Below are 17199 nucleotides of genomic sequence, written 5' to 3'. Positions count from 1 at the left end.
CTTGGCAACTTCAAGATATGTGGTCTTCAATTCCCAGGATTCCCCAGCCTATCTGTAACCTAATTCTTGAGGCATGCAAAGACTGAGCCTGAATAATGAGGAAGAAAGTTGTGAATAATGATTCATAGGAGAAGAGTGGATCTCTGGAAACAACAATCAAAAAAGCCTCTGTGTTTTGTTGACCCAATAACTCTCCCCTATTCTGAAACCTGTAGGGGATGGAAACAAATATCTAAGACCTATCATTATTTCAGGAACATAATAGTGGCTTGCTCCGGGCACAGAAAAGGAACATAAAGTCCTTGTCATTTATAAGCAAACCACTGGGCCTATGACTTCTACCTCTTGGTCAGAAAGATTTACATCATTTCTCCATTTTTTAGATCAGGGAATATAAGTAACTGGGATCTCGCTGTAACTCTCCCTTTTTGACAGCAACAGAACATTTCAAGTGAGACATTATAGAAAGAAAAACAAGAGTCTCTTGAAAACCCAGTGCATGTATTATGACGAATAATAACAGAGTTGGAAGGGACTTTGGAGGTCTTCTAGTCCAACCCCTTGCTCAACCAGGAAACCTTATACCATTTCAGACAAATGATTGTCCTATCTCTTCTTAAAAACAATTGATTAATTGTTCTCACTGTCAGGAAATTTTTCCTTTTAGGTTTTCAGATGCTTAGGAGAATAGGTCGGCCTCTCCTTCTTGCCCCTTAGATGAACACTGCTACAATATCACCCCTATTCCTTTTTTCCCATTAAACTAGACCAGGGGTGTCAAACTCAATTTCATTGAGGGCCGCATCAGCATTGTGGTTGCCCTCGGGGGGCTGGGTGGGTGTGGCCAAGATGGGGGCAGCCTACTGGTGGGCGTGGATGTAGTGGGTATGGCCTACTGGGTGGGCATGGCCAGCTCTACATCGTTCACGTCAAAGGTGCCTGTGGGGGCCTGGGCAGGAGTGGGACAGATCTGAGGGTCTCTGGCAGAAGGGGGGGTGGGACCGGGGCAAGCACCAAGGTATGGTCCATTTCTTCATTCCTCCCAAAGGGTGACACCTCCCCAGCATGCACCCGGGGGGGGCAACACGGCAGGGGCTGGTTCCTCGCTGTTTCCAGACGGCCTTGTGGAGCTAAGACTGAATGTGTTTCAGCATAGGTGGCCACCACAAAATTGTACATTGGCTCCTGGCCAGTCTGGGTCAGGGCCAAGGCAGCGGGGGCCGTTCCCTCACTGTTTCCAGGATGGCTTCGTGGGCCACATGAAACCACTTTGTGGGCTGCATCTGGCCCCTGGGCCTTGTGTTTGACATGTCTGAACTAGACATACCCAATTCTTGCAACCGTTTTTTCCATGTTTTAACCTCCAGTCGCCAAATCTGCTATGCTGCTCTTCTGTGTACTCTTCCTAGAGTCTCAATATCTCTTTCAGCCACAAATTGGTTAGGGAACAATTTAGCAATCAAATATTTTATCTTTAAAATATCTACCACCACCAGTCAAAAAGAATTTCCTCTTTGTTACATTAAGGAATAGATTTGAAAAAAAGAAATACTGGAAATTAGTTTTAGGGCAATTTTGAAAAGCTTGATACAAAACAAGCTTTATCCTTCTGGAAAAAATACCCCTTTGCAATTATTTGGGACAATAATGATTTTTATAATATTGAAGATTCTGAGAAGAGAGAGGGGGATGGAGAGGAAGAGAGGGAGGAGAAGGAGCGGGAGAGGGGGAGGGAGAGGAAGAGGAGGGAGGGACAAGTGGTATAGGAGAGGGAGGGGAAGGGAGGAGGGAGAGGCAGGGGAAGAAAGAGGGAAGAGGGAGAGGAAGGAGAGAGGGAAGGATGAGAGGAAAGAAGGAAGGGAGNTTCTTATTTGACCATCTAGGGCTAATCTCATCCGTCTGTTCTAGGCATCCGGATGCACACAAACAAAGGGTATAAATTAAGTAAGACAAGGATAGCGATGGTCCCATAACCCCAGGTAATGTTGGCCTCCATCCATTGACAAGCTTGAAAGTTTCTTCAATTAATCTACGATGATTTAAGTCAGTGATGGCAAACCTTTTAGAGACCAAGTGCCCAAACTGCAACCCAAAACCCACTTATGCATCGCCGGGTGCCGGGTGGGTGTGGCCTATTGGGTGGGTGTGGCCCATTGGGTGTGGCTGCGGTGGTAACAGCAGACTGGGTGGGACTAAAAAGTTCAATCAATCAATTCCAACTTTGCAAGATCTTTTTTTTCCCCGCGAGAAGTTGAAATCGACTGATTGATTGAACCTTTTATTTTTTTTGCACACACCGATGGAGGCTTAAAGCGAAAAGGTTTTATAAAACCCAGCTAAAGGCCTAGGACTGGGGCGACGGCGCGCGTGCCCACAGAGAGGGCTCTGAGTGCCGCCTCTGGCACCCGTGCTATAGGTTCTCCACCACTGATTTAAGTGATAGGTTGCACAATGCACTGAAAAAAATTAAGTCATGGTTGAATTGTATCAATATAGCGGTGGCTAGGAGGTAAGACTTTGATCTTCTCTCTTGCAAATCCCCATGCAATTGTAAAAATACAGTGGTACTTTGGTACTCAGCTGCTTTGAAACTCATCGCATTTGTTACTCAATGCATTTTGACATGAACATTTTGTCCCGGTACTCATCGTTTGTTTGATACTCAACACACCAGCTAGAATTTGTTGGCGTCTGCTGCCTTGTGATTCACTACATTATTCCTTAAAGGAAAAAAAATTGTTTGGTACTCATTGTTTTTGGTACTCAGCATGTGTCAACGCTGCAAATACTGTATATTCTTGCTTTGACAATATGCAGAACTGTCTGGTATTTATATAGTTAAACCAGCAACTGGGAAAGAGGGAGGAGCATAAGGATAGCCCGGGAGAAAGTAAATCACATCTTCCAAGTTGATTGGAAGATGTGAACCATGACCCCAAAATAAGGGAGTGGGAAATGCTTAGAATGTATATGCCTAACGGAAGAAAAGCCAGACCTAAGCATTTCCACCATGCTGTACTGACGTCTCTGTAACCTTAATAAATGCTTTTAGGAAAAAATATGCCTGAAAGTCCTTTTAAGTGTTTCGTTAATCAGACACATGATATCGTGCCTCCCAGAACCAAAAAGATAACCACCAACAGGTACAACTGTTCAATACATGGGAATTAAAATTGTGTAAAATATAAAAAGAAGCTGATTTTAAGTCTGGTTAACCTCTCAACAACAAGCTATGGACTGTCTGATCGATACTTCTCAATACCCATTAGGATTAGAATTAACAAGCTTGGTTTTCCAGTGTCACTATTACTTGAAGACATGGGAATTCACAGATGGGGAAGAGGCAAATGAGGAAATTTGCATTGTCAGATCATAATAACATTAACCATAAGCCATTCTGTCTGCCATCTTGATTTTTTGACTACACCTTGCAGAAACCCCTGAAAGCAGCAAAGACAGTATATTCTCCTGTCCAATAGGATATCAAGATTGATAATGGAGGTTAAATGTTAGAATAGAATAGAGCTGGAAGGGACCTTGGAGGTCTTCTAGTCCAGGCCACTGCTCAAGCAGGAAAACCTACACTGTCTCAGACAGGTGAATGTCTAGTCTCTTCTTAAAAATCTCCAGTGATGGAGTGCCCATGATTTCTGGTGGCAAGCTGTTCCACTGGTTGACTGTCCTCACCATCAGGAAAGCTCTCCTTAATTCCAGGTTGCTTCTCTCTTTGATCAGCTTCCAACCATTGTTTCTTGTCCTGAACTTATGGGTTGGTTTCAGAACGTTTCATTATCAGGCTAGGTAACATCTTGAGTGGAATTTAGGGAATTTCAGTGTTGGTATTCTTTTGCTTAGAAGGGCTTTGTGTGATCAGTAGGTCTTGTGATGGGAGGGTCATGTCAGGTGAGAGTGTTGTGATGGGTCAGCTGTGGATCATGTCAGGTGAAGGTCTTGTGATAGGTCTTGTGATGGGGAGATCACACCAGGTGACGGTCATTGGGTGGTGAAGTGCTGGTTGGGGAGGGTTGCGTGGGTTGGTTGAAGGTTGGTGCTGTCACTGGTTGGTTGTGTGGTTTATTTGGATTTTAAGGGATTTGTAGACTGGTTGTAGGTCAATGTGTCTGTTGATAGAATTGCTTGTGGAGTGCCAAGCTTTGATGAACTCATGAGCGTGGCAGGGGGTAGCGTGGCTGATAATTCTTATATTGGTCCAATCACATTGGGGCTTTTCAATGTCAGTGTGGGTAGAGATTAGGGATTTGGGATTGTGGTGTTTGACTACCTGGATTCTGGTTTTGAATTGATGTTATGTTCATCCCACGTAGAATTGGTTGACTGTTACAATTGATTTTGTAAATTATATTGTTTCTTCCCTCCTTCTGTATCGTGTCTCTAGTTCTGGATAATTCCTGGTAGAGTGTGCCTGTGGGTTTTGGGGCTATTGTTATTCGTAGAGGTTGGAGAATTCTGGCTGTCATTCCCAATGCCCTTGTTGTGTATGGTAGGATTAGTTTTTGCATGGTGGTTGGCTGTGTGGTGTGTTCTGGTTTGGGTGCTGTGCAGTGGTTGGATTCAAATATGTGAACAATTGGTTCTCTGCATGGATGCTGCTTCCAGAAATCCATTCTGGGCCTGGGCCACAAAAAATTAGCTACCGGTTCTGCCGAAGTGGTGCGAACCGGCTGAATCCCACCACTGGTGCTGTCGGAATATCAAGACTATTGGAAAATATTGGTACAGAATATATATACCTCCTTTACAACCAAATATAATTTCTCTCCCCAAAATATAATAACCCGTTTTACCTTTCCTTCTCATGTTACAAATTATTTCTACAGCATATGGAAAAATGAAAGGAGGGAAGGAAATAGCGATCCATGGAATAAAAAGGATAATAATATAAAGTTGGAAGGGACCTTGGAGGTCATCTAGTCCAACCCCCTGCTTGGGAAGGAAATCCTATACCATTTCAGACAAATGGCTGTCCAGTCTCTTCTTAAAAACTTCCAGTGTTGGAGCATTCACCACTTCTGGAGGCAGGTTGTTCCACGGGTTTATTGTTCTGTCAGGAAGTTTCTCCTTAGTTCTAGATATCTTGTATTATTTTTCTGCTTTCTAGCACTGATACCTCCAAGCCCATCATTTTGCATCCCTCCCCCCCTCTAAAACAGAAATGGAAAGACGGATCTGAATCATCATCAGAATGGGGGGAGAAGGAAAAGAGAGAAAAGCGATAATACATATCATTTCAGGGACTTATCTGCCTTTGAGAATGAAGCTCGTTATCTCAATTATCTCTGTAACCCACACCATTTCAGCTAGCTGAAAAGCAACACGGATTTCTGCCGAACCCATCTCCGTGCTGCAAAAGGAATTAAATAAATCAGGCCCAGGAGCTGGGAGATCAAAAGTGGCCTGTCATCATTACTTGTATGGCTGTCACTTTTCAAATAGAGCAGGACTGTCACGGAAACCCAGTCGTTGCAAGAAAAGGCAAATTCTTCTGATGAAAACACCTTGTTCTTTCTCGCTGGACTGTTTCAACTGACAAACTAAGTCTGCCATTTGTCCCATGTAGCATTTCCTTGCTATTAGACGTTGATGAGTCAGCCAAAATTGCATATTTTGGGTAGGAAAGGCATGGAGACACAGGAATAGCCAACAGCCCAGAAGACAGGCTTAAAATCCAGATGGATCTTGACAGTCTTGAACACTTGGCCCCATCTAAATGAAATTCATGTAGAGAAGAGTAAGGTTCTACACTTAGGCAAGAAAAACCAACTGTACAGATACAGACTAGGTCAATGCTGGTAACTGTGAATGGGATGTTGGAGTACTAGTGGACAACCACTTAAATATGAGCGAACAATGTGCGGCGCCAGCAAAAAAAAAAAGCCAATGTAATCCTAGGCTGCATTTATAGAGGGAAAGAATCAGAATCACGTGAAGTACTAGTACCACTTTAAAAAGCCTTAGTAGGACCATACTACGAATACTGCATCCAGTTTTGGTCACCACGATGTAAAAAAGATGTTGAGACTCCAGAAAGAGTACAGAGAAGAGCAACAAAGATGATTAGGGGACTGGAGGCTAAAGCATATAAGGAACGGCTGCTGGAATTGGGTATGTCTAGTTTAACGAAGAGAAGGACGAGGGGGGACATGATAGCAAGGTTCCAGTATCTCAGGGGCTGCCACAAAGAAGAGGGAGTCAAGCTATTCTCCAAAGGACCAAAAGGCGAGACAAGAAACAATGGATGGAAACTGAGCAAAGAGAGAAGCAGCCTAGAAACTAAGGACAAATTTCCTTAGGGTGAGAACAATCCATCAATGGAATAGCTTACCTTCAGAGGTTGTGGGCACCCCATCACTGGAGGCTCTTAAGGACAGACTGGAGTGGACTAGATGACCTCCAAGGTCCATTCCAACTCTGTTATCCTATGACTGTGTCTTCTATGTTCATACAATTATTGTGTTATCATTCTTACTCATTGGGAGTCAGGTGGAATATCAATTTAATAATTAATCATAATAGCCATGCAAGCATTTGCTAGCCTTTCTTTGCTACACTGTTCTCCATGCATCCATTTACACAACATCGATAGCCCAACCTGATCCAAACATATACAACAAAGTCCCAAAGAAACACCTTAAACATATCTATAAATAATGGAAATCAACCATTAAAAACAACCTCTAGTACAGTGATGGCGGACCTTTTAGAGACCGAGAGGCCAAAACTGGCCCCTTCCCTGCTCCACCCCCGCCCCCACCCCACCTGCCCGCAGGGCCACTCACCGCCTCAGATCACCCGCTGCAGATCACCCAGACAGCCCAGCAGCGCCATGGTGGCCACGCCCTCTGCCCGTGCTATACTGCCTGGCTGCCATGTCTTTGGCTGTGCTGCTCTGCATGGGCCACACTCGAGGTCGACTCTCCTCCAGGGGGGCTGCTTGTGAGGAGGGGTTCATGGGAAGAGGCAAGGTTGGGGCAACAGCATGTGTGCCCACAGAGAGGGCTCCGAGTGCTGCCTGTGGCACCCGTGCCATAGGTTCGCCACCACTGCTCTAGTACATCAATGTGCCTAACCTAAGGGCTAGACTTTTTTTCCATAAAATCTGAGCAAACTGAAAATATGTAAACATCTTGCTTCTCTTTGGCTCACTCTGCTAATAAAGTCCAATTCCAAACGATTATTATTATTTTTTAGCATCCAAGGGGAAATTTAAAAAAAAAATGTCAATTGATTTCTGGGCAGTGGAAAAAAAAGATTAATTAAATCAGAACAAGGGTGACAAGTAAGCAGAATAAGTGGATGGGAGGGTGGGATAAAATGCCATCAAGGGGACACAGTGGCGCAGAGGATTAATGACACTGGAACTGCCAGCCAAAAATGGTCTGCACTCCAACGGTTTGAGCCCGGCTCTTTGAGACGGAGTGAGCTCCTGTCACTTGATCTCGAGCTCCTGCCCACCCAGCAATCATTTGAAACCATGCAATACTGCAAGTAGATAAATGGGTACCACTTCCATGGGAAAAACCTAGCTACATTAATGTGTGCAGAGAGCAGAACCTAGAGTTGGACCTGGCTGGATGCGAGGCAGCACAACATAAGGCGAGGAAAGGAAAGACCTGTGGAAGAGCCCAGAAAAGCCAGCAACCCGAGTACAACCACTAGTTAGCTGGTGTAAAGCTAGTTTACCACCTCCCCCAGTTTCACCAAGGATAGGCATTTAAGTGCTGAACAGAATGAATTAGCCTCCTAGGCTGTCAAGACTGCATTGTGTGTCTACCATATGCAGCTTTCCCTGACATTGTATGCCGTGTGCTAAATAAATAAAAGTGCCATTGTAAGAATAAATATTTTGTAAAACGAACCATATTAAAAGAATAAGTGGCAGAGTCTCCTGTTAACATCCAATACAATATATATATATATATTGACATATACACATACACATACGTATATATACATATGTGTGTGTGTATGTGTGTATGTAAATTTAGATTTTGCTGACAAAGAGTTAAAGGGAGACTAGTATAGCTATTTTGAGCTAGCTGATGAGAGCTAAATAGCTCGAAATAGCTATACTAGTCTCCCTTTAACTCTTTGTCAGCAAAATCTAAATTTACAGAAATAGTTTATCACAGTAGCGACTTGAGCCTACAAAACGCTCCTAGATTGGGGCTGGAAGGCAAAAGTAATCATAGCAGTAGACCAGGTGTTCTATTAGACCGGTTTCATTTACCTAATTTCATTGGTGAAAACAGAAAGGTCCTCAGCTTATGACCACAACTTTTGTCGCTAAGTGAGACAGTTGTTAAATGAGTTTTGCCCCATTTTATGACCCTTCTTGCCACAGTTGTTAAGTGAATTTGGTTTCTCCATTGAATTTGCTTGTCAGGAGGTTGCAAAAGGGGATCCCATGACCTCAGGGCATGCAACCTTCATAAGTACATGCCAGTTGCCAAACATCCAAATTTTGATCATGTGATCATTGGGATGCTGCAACGGTTGTAGGTTTGGAAAATGGTCGTGTCACTTTTTCAGTGCTATTGTAACTTCCCATAGTAGCTAAACCAATGGTTGTAAATTGAGGATTACTGTATTTTTAAGAAATGCAACAACTCATCGACAGCTTGGTGGCCCTCTCATTTTGGAGTGTCGTCAACACCTCCACATAACAGCTTTTTACCTCTGAAGTTGTCGGTCTGCAGTAGCCCGCTCCGAAGACCAGGTTTTCCAGTGACATCCCAGGCGGATCTGGTCCAGGGTCCAAGTTTCCTTTTCCAAGCCAGGAAGATCTTCCTGGACGAGCAAAACTAAACAAAGACAGAAGATGTGGAAAACTCAGGAAGGTATATTTTTATAATCAAAATCTCTCTCGCTCGTGCCTTCCTTTCTGAACGGGGAAAAGCTGGATATTTTCATGTGCCTGTAAAGCTATTTAGGAAGAAGCAGAATCTGAGAAATATTCAGTAGAGGAGAATATCTGTAGCTCAATCCTTGATTCAATTCCTTGCTCAAAGAATTACCAAGAAAAACCACACCTAATCCAAACTGGCAGGGCAAGCTACTGTGTACAAACAGGGAGCAAACCATACACTTTTATTTACTTATTAGATTTATGTGCTCCCCATCTCATCTAGAGAGGATTAGATGATGGTTCAGAGAGTTAAAATAACAGAAAATAGCAGAATAACAGAGTTGGGAGGAACCTTGGAGGACTTCTAGTCTAACCCCCTGCTCAGGCAGGAAACCCTATACCCGTGGTGGCGAACCTACGGCACGCGTGCCACAGGTGGCACACAGAGCCCTCTCTGTGGGCACGTGCACTGTTGCCCCAGTCCTAGGCCTTCAGCTGGGTTTTATAAAATCTTTTTGCTTTAGGCCTCCGCCGCCATGTGAAAAAAAAGGTTCAATCAATCAATTTCAACTTCTCGTGGGGAAAAAAAAAGATCTCACAAAGTTGGAATTGATTGATTGAACTTTTTAGTCCCACCCAGTCTACCATTACCACCACAGCCACGGCAACCCAATGGGCCCCACCACAGCCACGGCAACCCAATTGGCCCCACCCACCCAATGGGCCACACCCACCTGGCACCCGACGATACATAAGTGGGTTTTGGGTTGCAGTTTGGGCACTCGGTCTCTAAAAAGTTCACCATCACTGCCCTATACCATTTCAGACAAGTGGCTGTCCAGTCTCTTCTTAAAAACTTCCAGTGTTGGAGCATTCATAGCTTCTGGAGGCAGGTTGTTCTACTGATTAATTGTTCTAACTGACTCTCTCTTCTTTGTGGCAACCCCTGAAATACTGGAAGGCTGCCATCATGTCCCCCCTCATCCTTCTTTTCATTAAACTAGACATACCCAATTCCAGCAACCGTTCCTTATGTTTTAGCCTCCAGTCCCCTGATCATCTTTGTTGCTCTTCTCTGCCCTCTTTCTAGAGTCTCAACATTTTTTTATTTTTATTTTGTGGAGACCAAAACTAGATGCAGTATTCCAAATAGGAGTTTATCAAGGCCTTATAAAGTGACATTAGCACTTCACATGATCTTGATTCTCTCCCTCTGTTCATGCATCTTAAGACTGCGGTGGAGTGCCGAAGTGCAGAAGGCAAAAGTCATGTTCAGGGCTGGGCCAGTCCTTCAAAATTGATTATGTAGGAGCGCAAAGGGCTTCTCTTCAAAATCATTAAAACAGCCGCGTCTTTTTCCAGGCTCGTCCACCTTCTTTGAAAGCAACTCCCAGTTCTTGCCATCATGGACTGACTGCAGGGCAAAACCACTTTGCTTTGCTTTGGATATTTAAATCCAAAGACGTGTCTGCTTTAAGGGTTTGAAGAGAGCTGATATATCGGCCCGCCTGGGAAAAAATGTGCGTAACTTCAGGAGGATTTGCAAAGTCCTTTTGCATTGTCTCTTCAGAAAGTAGGGGCTCACTGTACCTGAGAAGGGGCTGGTTTAAAGCCACCAGAGATGCATGCAGAGTAACCGTGACTGCCGACAGGTGGAAGTAGTCAAACATGACAGGGACATGGTGATGTAGGCCTTGCTTGGGATGGAGGTGGAGGCCCAACGTGCGGCTGCTTATTACCGGGATGGTCAGGACGTCTCTGAGCCTGGAAGGAGAGGATGGAAGAGTTGAGAAAAGCGAGACATTGGCTTACTCTGCGACACTGTTGCTGCTGCTGCTGCAGAGTTTCAGGCGTGAGCAGAATTTTGATCATGGGCTGTTATTCTCTGAGCAGTGAGTCATACTTCTAAGGTAGCAGCTCAACTCTCTACATGGTAATTATTGCAACAACAGGGTCAGTTTCTTGATGCTGCCCTGGAAATCCTCAAATGGTTTGCCTTCTACCGTTTGTGCAGTCATCTTTTCTTTTCTTTTCCATTTCCTTTTACACTTCTCCTTCTCTGCCTTTCTCTCCTTGTCCTTCTTCTTCTCATTCTCCCCCTTCCTCTCCTTATCCTCCTCCTCCCCCTTCCTCTTCTCATCCTTCTTCTCCTTTTCCCTCTTCCTCTCCTTCTCCTTCTCCTCCTCCTCCTCCTCCTTCTTCTCCTTCTCCCCCTTCATCTTCTTGTCCTTCTTTTTCTCCTTGTTCCCCTTCCTCTCCTTCTCCTTTTTCTCCCCTTCCTCTCCTTGTCCTCCTTCTTCTCCTTCTCCTCCTCCCCTTTCTCTCCTTCTCCTCCTCCTCCTTCTCTCCCTTCCTCTCCTTGTCCTCCTTTTTCTCCTTCTCCCTCTTTCTCTCCTTGTCCTTTCTTCTCCTTCTTCTTGTCCCTCTTCCTCTCCTTGTCCTCCTTCTTCTCCTTCTCCCCTTTCTCTCCTCCTCCTTCTCCATTTTCCCCTTCTTGTTCTCCTTCTCCTTTTTCTCCTTCTCCTTCTCCTCCTTTTTCTCCTTCTCCTTTTCCCCCTTTCTCTCCTTGTCCTCCTTCTTCTCCTTCTCCCCCTTTCTCTCCTTATCCTCCTCCTCCACCACCTTCCCCTGCTTGTTCTCCTTCTCCTTCTTCCCCCTTCTCCTCTGTTTTTTCCTTCTCCTCCAACAGTGCCATTTTACTAGAAACTGTCAACATACACTAGATTATGATCCTAAATTGCTCTTGTTAAGAGGAAAGTAAACAATAAAAACTGGCAATATTTATGTAGTCATGCTTTGTATTGAATCATCAGGACGCTGATGCAGCAGAGGGGATTATCTACAGGATTGTTCCTCTATGTTCTTTTCGTGATTCTTTCCTCTGTGTCCAATAACTGTCTCATGCATACCTAATACTCCATGCATTTGTTTAAGCAGACCGGGGTTCAGGAAAACATATTTCCTAATTTTAAAATACCTTCAGATTCTTTGCTCTCTTGCTTGCAAGAGACTAGCACTTCATCTTAAAAAGGCAAACTACTCACTGTTGTTCACTGTCTGTAAAAAGCAGGTCCAGCTTGAGCTGAAAGTCAGCTTCACATAATGCTTCTTCCACCTGAGAACAAGTTTAGAAAACAAAATAAAATCTATTAGTAAAAGCTGACATATGAATCTCTGGGAAGAAGAGAAAGGAGAAGAGTGGGGAGGGGAGGGAGGAAATAGAAAGGAAGAATGAGGGAATGAACAGAAGATGAATGCAATGCAATCTACAAGATAGATAATGATAGATGATAGGTAGGTAGGTAGGTAGGTAGGTAGGGAGGTAGGGAGGAAGGGAGGGAGGGAGGGAGGAAGGGTGATGGATAGTTAGTTAGTTTAGATAGATAGATAGATAGATAGATAGATAGATAGATGGATGGATGGATGGATGGATGGATGGATGGATGGATGGATGGATGGATGGATGGATGGATGGATGATGGGTTAGGGTTAGGTCAGGAAGTTCCATACTCCCCTGCTGTTATTGTGAATTTGAATGTTGTTTCCTAAAAGAAGAATTCTGCATTTGTCTCTTGTGAAATTTTATTCTGTCATGTTCAGCCCATTTTCTAAACTCCCAAAATTATTTTGAATTTTTATTTCTGTATTCCAAGGTGCTAGGTATCTCACTCAATGTAGCTAATGTAGCTTCTTAGCTGCAGTTCCTATTTGTTGAAATCAATGGCATTGCAGTCATTATTCCATAATAACTATGATGGGATTCTAAGTACAGCTAACACAATCTTTTGGACATACATGAGTATCCTTCAGTCCAATATGTTTAGAATCACAGAAATGTTCACTTCTCTCCTTTAATATTTTCTCTCTCCTTGTCTTACTACTGGCCTGTCTACCTGCCAGGAAGCAGGGGGAGAAATTCCTTTGTGAAAGCAGCTCTGACTGAGTGATACAAGGACAGTTTAAGTGGTTTCAAATGCACTCCAAGCCAATATGACAAGACATGTATAACAAATCTGTGGATGTTTTAGTGCTCCCATACTGATTGTGGGAAGTCACCCCCCCCCCACCCAGAGAAGGAAATATTAAAAAAGCAGGAAAATATATTTCCTCAAAGGATGTTAAAGAGGCAGAAAAGCATGCCCAGTTTTTCTTAATAGCCCCAAGTCTCCCTCCCCCAAGCAGAAACCAGCTCTGTAGAAATGCAGATGTAAACCATTCAGGAATGTTGGAGGCCCCCAGCTAGAAGATTAAGAAGACAAAGACACCTAAAATCTTCATACCCCACCCAAAGTCTAAGACAGGACATAATAGGATTAACCCACAGATGCCAAAGGGCACACCCAGACACAGGTCAAAATACATGACACAAGAAATACAAAGCCTCAAAACAGGAACAGGAAGCAACTCCAAACAAAAGGCTCCGGAGGGTAAAAAAAACCCACTTCCTACATGTGCTCAGCCCTTTTTTTCTTTTTCTGCCAGAGCCATCTTTCTGTCTGGCTCTCCTCTTCAATAAACTGCAACCTTCTTTCTAAAGCAGTCGCCATGCTTATTCCCAGCTTGGACTGAACCACAATGAAGACTTTTCTTTCAACATGATGGTGTTACCTAGTTGGGTAATGAAATGTTTGCAAGCAAACAAACAATTTCAGAGAGTTCCAGGGACCCCACAGTTCAACCCTGGGTTACTGTCAAGCACAAACAACTAGAACCACCCATGAACATTCTCAAGGAGAAACTTTATTGTTATTCACTTGTGTTACTAGAATCTCTCCAGTCTGGCTACATTCCCTTGGGAACAGTTGGATAAGGCCTCAGAGATTCTGGGGGAGGTCAGGTTTGTACCACTTTCTGCAGTGCAAGGACTCTTCAGCTCACCCCATTCTTAACACCTCCCTCCAGTCTAGTTGGATATTCCTTTACAGAATCAGAGTAGCAGAGTTGGAAGGGACCTTGGAAGTCATCTAGTCCAACCCCCTGCTCAAGCTGGAGACCCTTACAGAATCATAGAGTAGCAAAGTTGGAAGGGACCTTGGAGGTCTTCTAGTCCAGCCCCAAGGGGGAGTTGTTTCGGGGCCCAATTGTGATCGTAAGTCGACGACCTCAGGGAGATCCCCTTACCCTCAGTGGCTGCCTCCCTGACACTGGTGGTGCCTCCCCACCGCTGTATATTCCACCAATCTACAGATGGTCTCTTCTATTGGAAAAACAATTGTTTAATACAGTGGTACCTTTTTACTCAACTGCTTTGAAACTCATCAAATTTGGTACTCGGTGCATTTTGACGTGAAAATGTTGTCCCCGTACTCATTGTTTGTTCAGTACTCAATGCCCAAGCTAGAACCTGTTGGTGTTAGCTGCCTTGTGACTCACTACATTATTCCTTATGGCAAAAATGTGCGTGGAACTCATCATTTTTGCTACTCCCAGAACCAATTAACAGTGAGGTGTCACTGTACCTATAACCATGGATGTATTTCCGCTCATGCTCATATATGTGCGAGGGGGAGTCTTCTTTAAGAGAATCAAAACCATCTCACCCTCTCACCATCCAGGAGGAGATGCACAGAGAAGGCCATGGATTCGTTGAGGAGAATCTCTTCATTCCGGTACAAGATCTGAAAGACTCGGCTGAAGACCGTGTTGTCCTGGATGCTGGCTGAATGCAGAATCATCTCACCTTAAGCCATTATCATATATAAGAAAAGCATTAGTTAGTCAGATAAATATAATGGGATCCGTTCATTTTGCATTACATGAGCCCGGGGTTAATTTCGGCCTGTTCTTTATTTCCGTCTTCCTCATCCCACCGCTTATTTTTGGCCTCTCACCCAGGAGTCTCCAAACTTGTTAACTTGGAGACTTGTGGACTTCAACTCCCAGAATTCCCAAGCCAGCATAGCTGACTGAGGAATTCTGGGAGTTGAAGTCTACAGATTTGGAGAGACCCCCCCTATAAGTTGAAGTCTACAAGTTTGGAGACCCCCTCCTCTAACCTCTAAGGGGCAACCCTTTAAGACCTTCAAATTTTCTCCGTTGAAATGTTGACATTAGTGATGTGTTTTCCCTACCAATTTCAGGCAAGAAATAGTAAACTGGACGAGCCTGCTTGCCCCCCCCTTAAAATAAATCCTCAATCCCACCCAAAATTTATGAAAGAAATACATTCTCACTTCACCCCATGCCCAAACATATTAAGAGGATGGTTTTAAAATCTGTAGAGTGTATTTATTTATTTATTTATTTATTTATTTATGGTACTATTACTTAGTATTTAAATTATTATGGTTTTTTTATTATTATATCCATTGTTTTACCGTATTATATCTCTGAAACCCAAAAGGTACTTTTTCAAGAGGCAACAGGACTTTCTTTGTTTTTCCTTGAAGACATTTCACTTCTCATCCCAAGAGGCTTCTTCAGTTCTGATAGAATAATGGGAAATGGAAGGATGTGCATTCCTTGCAGTCATCTGGTCATTAGCATTCCCTCTGAGAGTTGTTGAGGCCATGTGGGAGTTTATCTGTATCCTCAGATTCATCTGAATAGTGCAAATGGGTGTGGAGACTTCTTGGAACTGTCGAAAGGACTGTGTTGTAAACAGGGAATTGGTGGTGTCATATCCCCCCCCCTCAACCAGATGACTGCAAGGAATATAAATCCTTCTATTCCCCACCATTCAGTCTGAAGTGAAGAAGCTTCTTGGATGAGAAGCGAAATGTCTTCAAGGAAAAACAAAGTAAGTCCAGTTGCCTCAAGAAAAAGTACCTTTGGGACAATCATGACCTGGATGATTGAGAATCTCCATAGCATTTCCCTGAAACTATTACTCTTTCCTTCCACAGGAATAATTATTTGACTTTATTCATAGAATAAAAGCAGTCTTGTGGTAACTTATAAACTTAAGTAGTACATAACGTTGTAAACTTTCATGGATTTGTGTCTTTCAGTTGGTTCCAACTATATACTGTACAATATATCAGCCTCCACTGTACCTCATCAAGTGGACTCCAGCCAAATAATGGTCTTATAAATTGGATAGCTTTTTTTTTTACATTTTATTGATTTTTTCCATACATTCAATAGTATTTGTTCAATAAGCATGCTGTCTGACTAATACATATTTAGTTCCTAATCCTTTATTCTTTCCTCTAGCCAGGGGTAGGCAACCTTGGCTCTTTTATGACTCGGGGACTTCAACTCCCAGAATTCCTGAGCCAGCCATGCTGAGGGGAAAGGGAGAGGTTTCCAAGCTGAGCCATGCTGGCTCAGGAATTCTGGGAGTTGAAGTCCACGAGTCATAAAAGAGCCAAGGTTGCTTACCCCTGCTCTAGGCCCTAGGGCAGGGGCGGGCAACCTTGGCTCTTTTATGACTCGTGGACTTCAACTCCCAGAATTCCTGAGCCAGCCACGCTGAGGGAAAAGGGAGGTTTCCAAGCTCAGCCATGCTGGCTCAGGAATTCTGGGAGTTGAAGTCCACGAGTCATAAAGCGGCCTAGGCCTAGGCCAGAGGTAGGCAACCTTGGCCCTTTTATGACTCGTGGACTTCAACTCCCAGAATTCCTGAGCCAGCCACGCTGAGGGGAAAGGGAGAGGTTTCCAAGCTGAGCCAGGCTGGCTCAGGAATTCTGGGAGTTGAAGTCCACGAGTCATAAAAGAGCCAAAGTTGCCTACCCCTGCTCTAGCCATTGATAAAAAAAGTCCCAAGTTTGATAATATTCAGTTTCTTCTTTTTCTTTCAGTCTCAGAGTCAGTCTATCCATCTCCGCGCATTCTAATATTTTTTTTAAATTATTTCTTCATCGGACGGTATTCCTTTAATTTTCCAATACTGCGCAAATATAACATGCAAAGTCAAATATATGCTTCGTTTACCAGTCTTTTCTGGCATTATGCCTAATAAAAAAAAATTCAGGTTTAAAATCTAGGTTTTCTCCCAACATATTTTCTAGCCAGGCATGCATCTTTTTCCAATAACTCTTCGCTTTGGCACATGTCCACCAAACATGGTAATAAATGCCTGACTTATGTTTGCATTTCCAACATCCATCTGACATGTTTTTAAACATTTTTGCTAGTCTTGCTGGTGGCAAGTGCCATCTATAAAAGCTTTTATATAAATTTTCTTTGTAGGAAGTTGACATTGTCACTTTATAATTTCTTTCCCACAAATTTTGCCATTTTTCTAATTCTGTATTGTATCCAAAATTGGATAGCTTGTAGGGCACCATAAGAATATTTACAATTTATGGGGAGTTTTTTCCCCCAGCACAGCCATCTTCAACGCTTTAAATCAAAGCAGGTGTAGGTTCTGCCAAGTAAATGAATCTAGC

At 43.5% G+C, this 17199-nt stretch overlaps 1 protein-coding gene across 1 annotated transcript in view; it reads right to left on the bottom strand.

Annotated features, from left to right (window-relative positions):
• FAM135B (family with sequence similarity 135 member B) overlaps nt 1-14541 on the bottom strand; it is a 54983-nt gene extending 40442 nt beyond the window's left edge. Inside the window, exons 1-4 of the mRNA XM_015826896.1 lie at nt 14407-14541; nt 11911-11981; nt 10457-10630; nt 8696-8822 (exon numbers count right to left, since the gene is read on the bottom strand). Coding sequence (XP_015682382.1) covers nt 8696-8822; nt 10457-10630; nt 11911-11981; nt 14407-14541 — 507 coding nt within the window. The remainder of the gene's footprint in view (nt 1-8695; nt 8823-10456; nt 10631-11910; nt 11982-14406) is intronic.
• Nucleotides 14542-17199: the final 2658 nt, after the last annotated feature.

This window comes from Protobothrops mucrosquamatus, unplaced genomic scaffold (genome assembly GCF_001527695.2).
Source record: "Protobothrops mucrosquamatus isolate PMUCROS unplaced genomic scaffold, P.Mucros_1.0 scaffold3364, whole genome shotgun sequence".
NCBI lineage: Eukaryota > Metazoa > Chordata > Lepidosauria > Squamata > Viperidae > Protobothrops > Protobothrops mucrosquamatus.
Note: the sequence above shows the minus strand (reverse complement) of the source record. Positions and strands in the feature narration are given on the sequence as shown.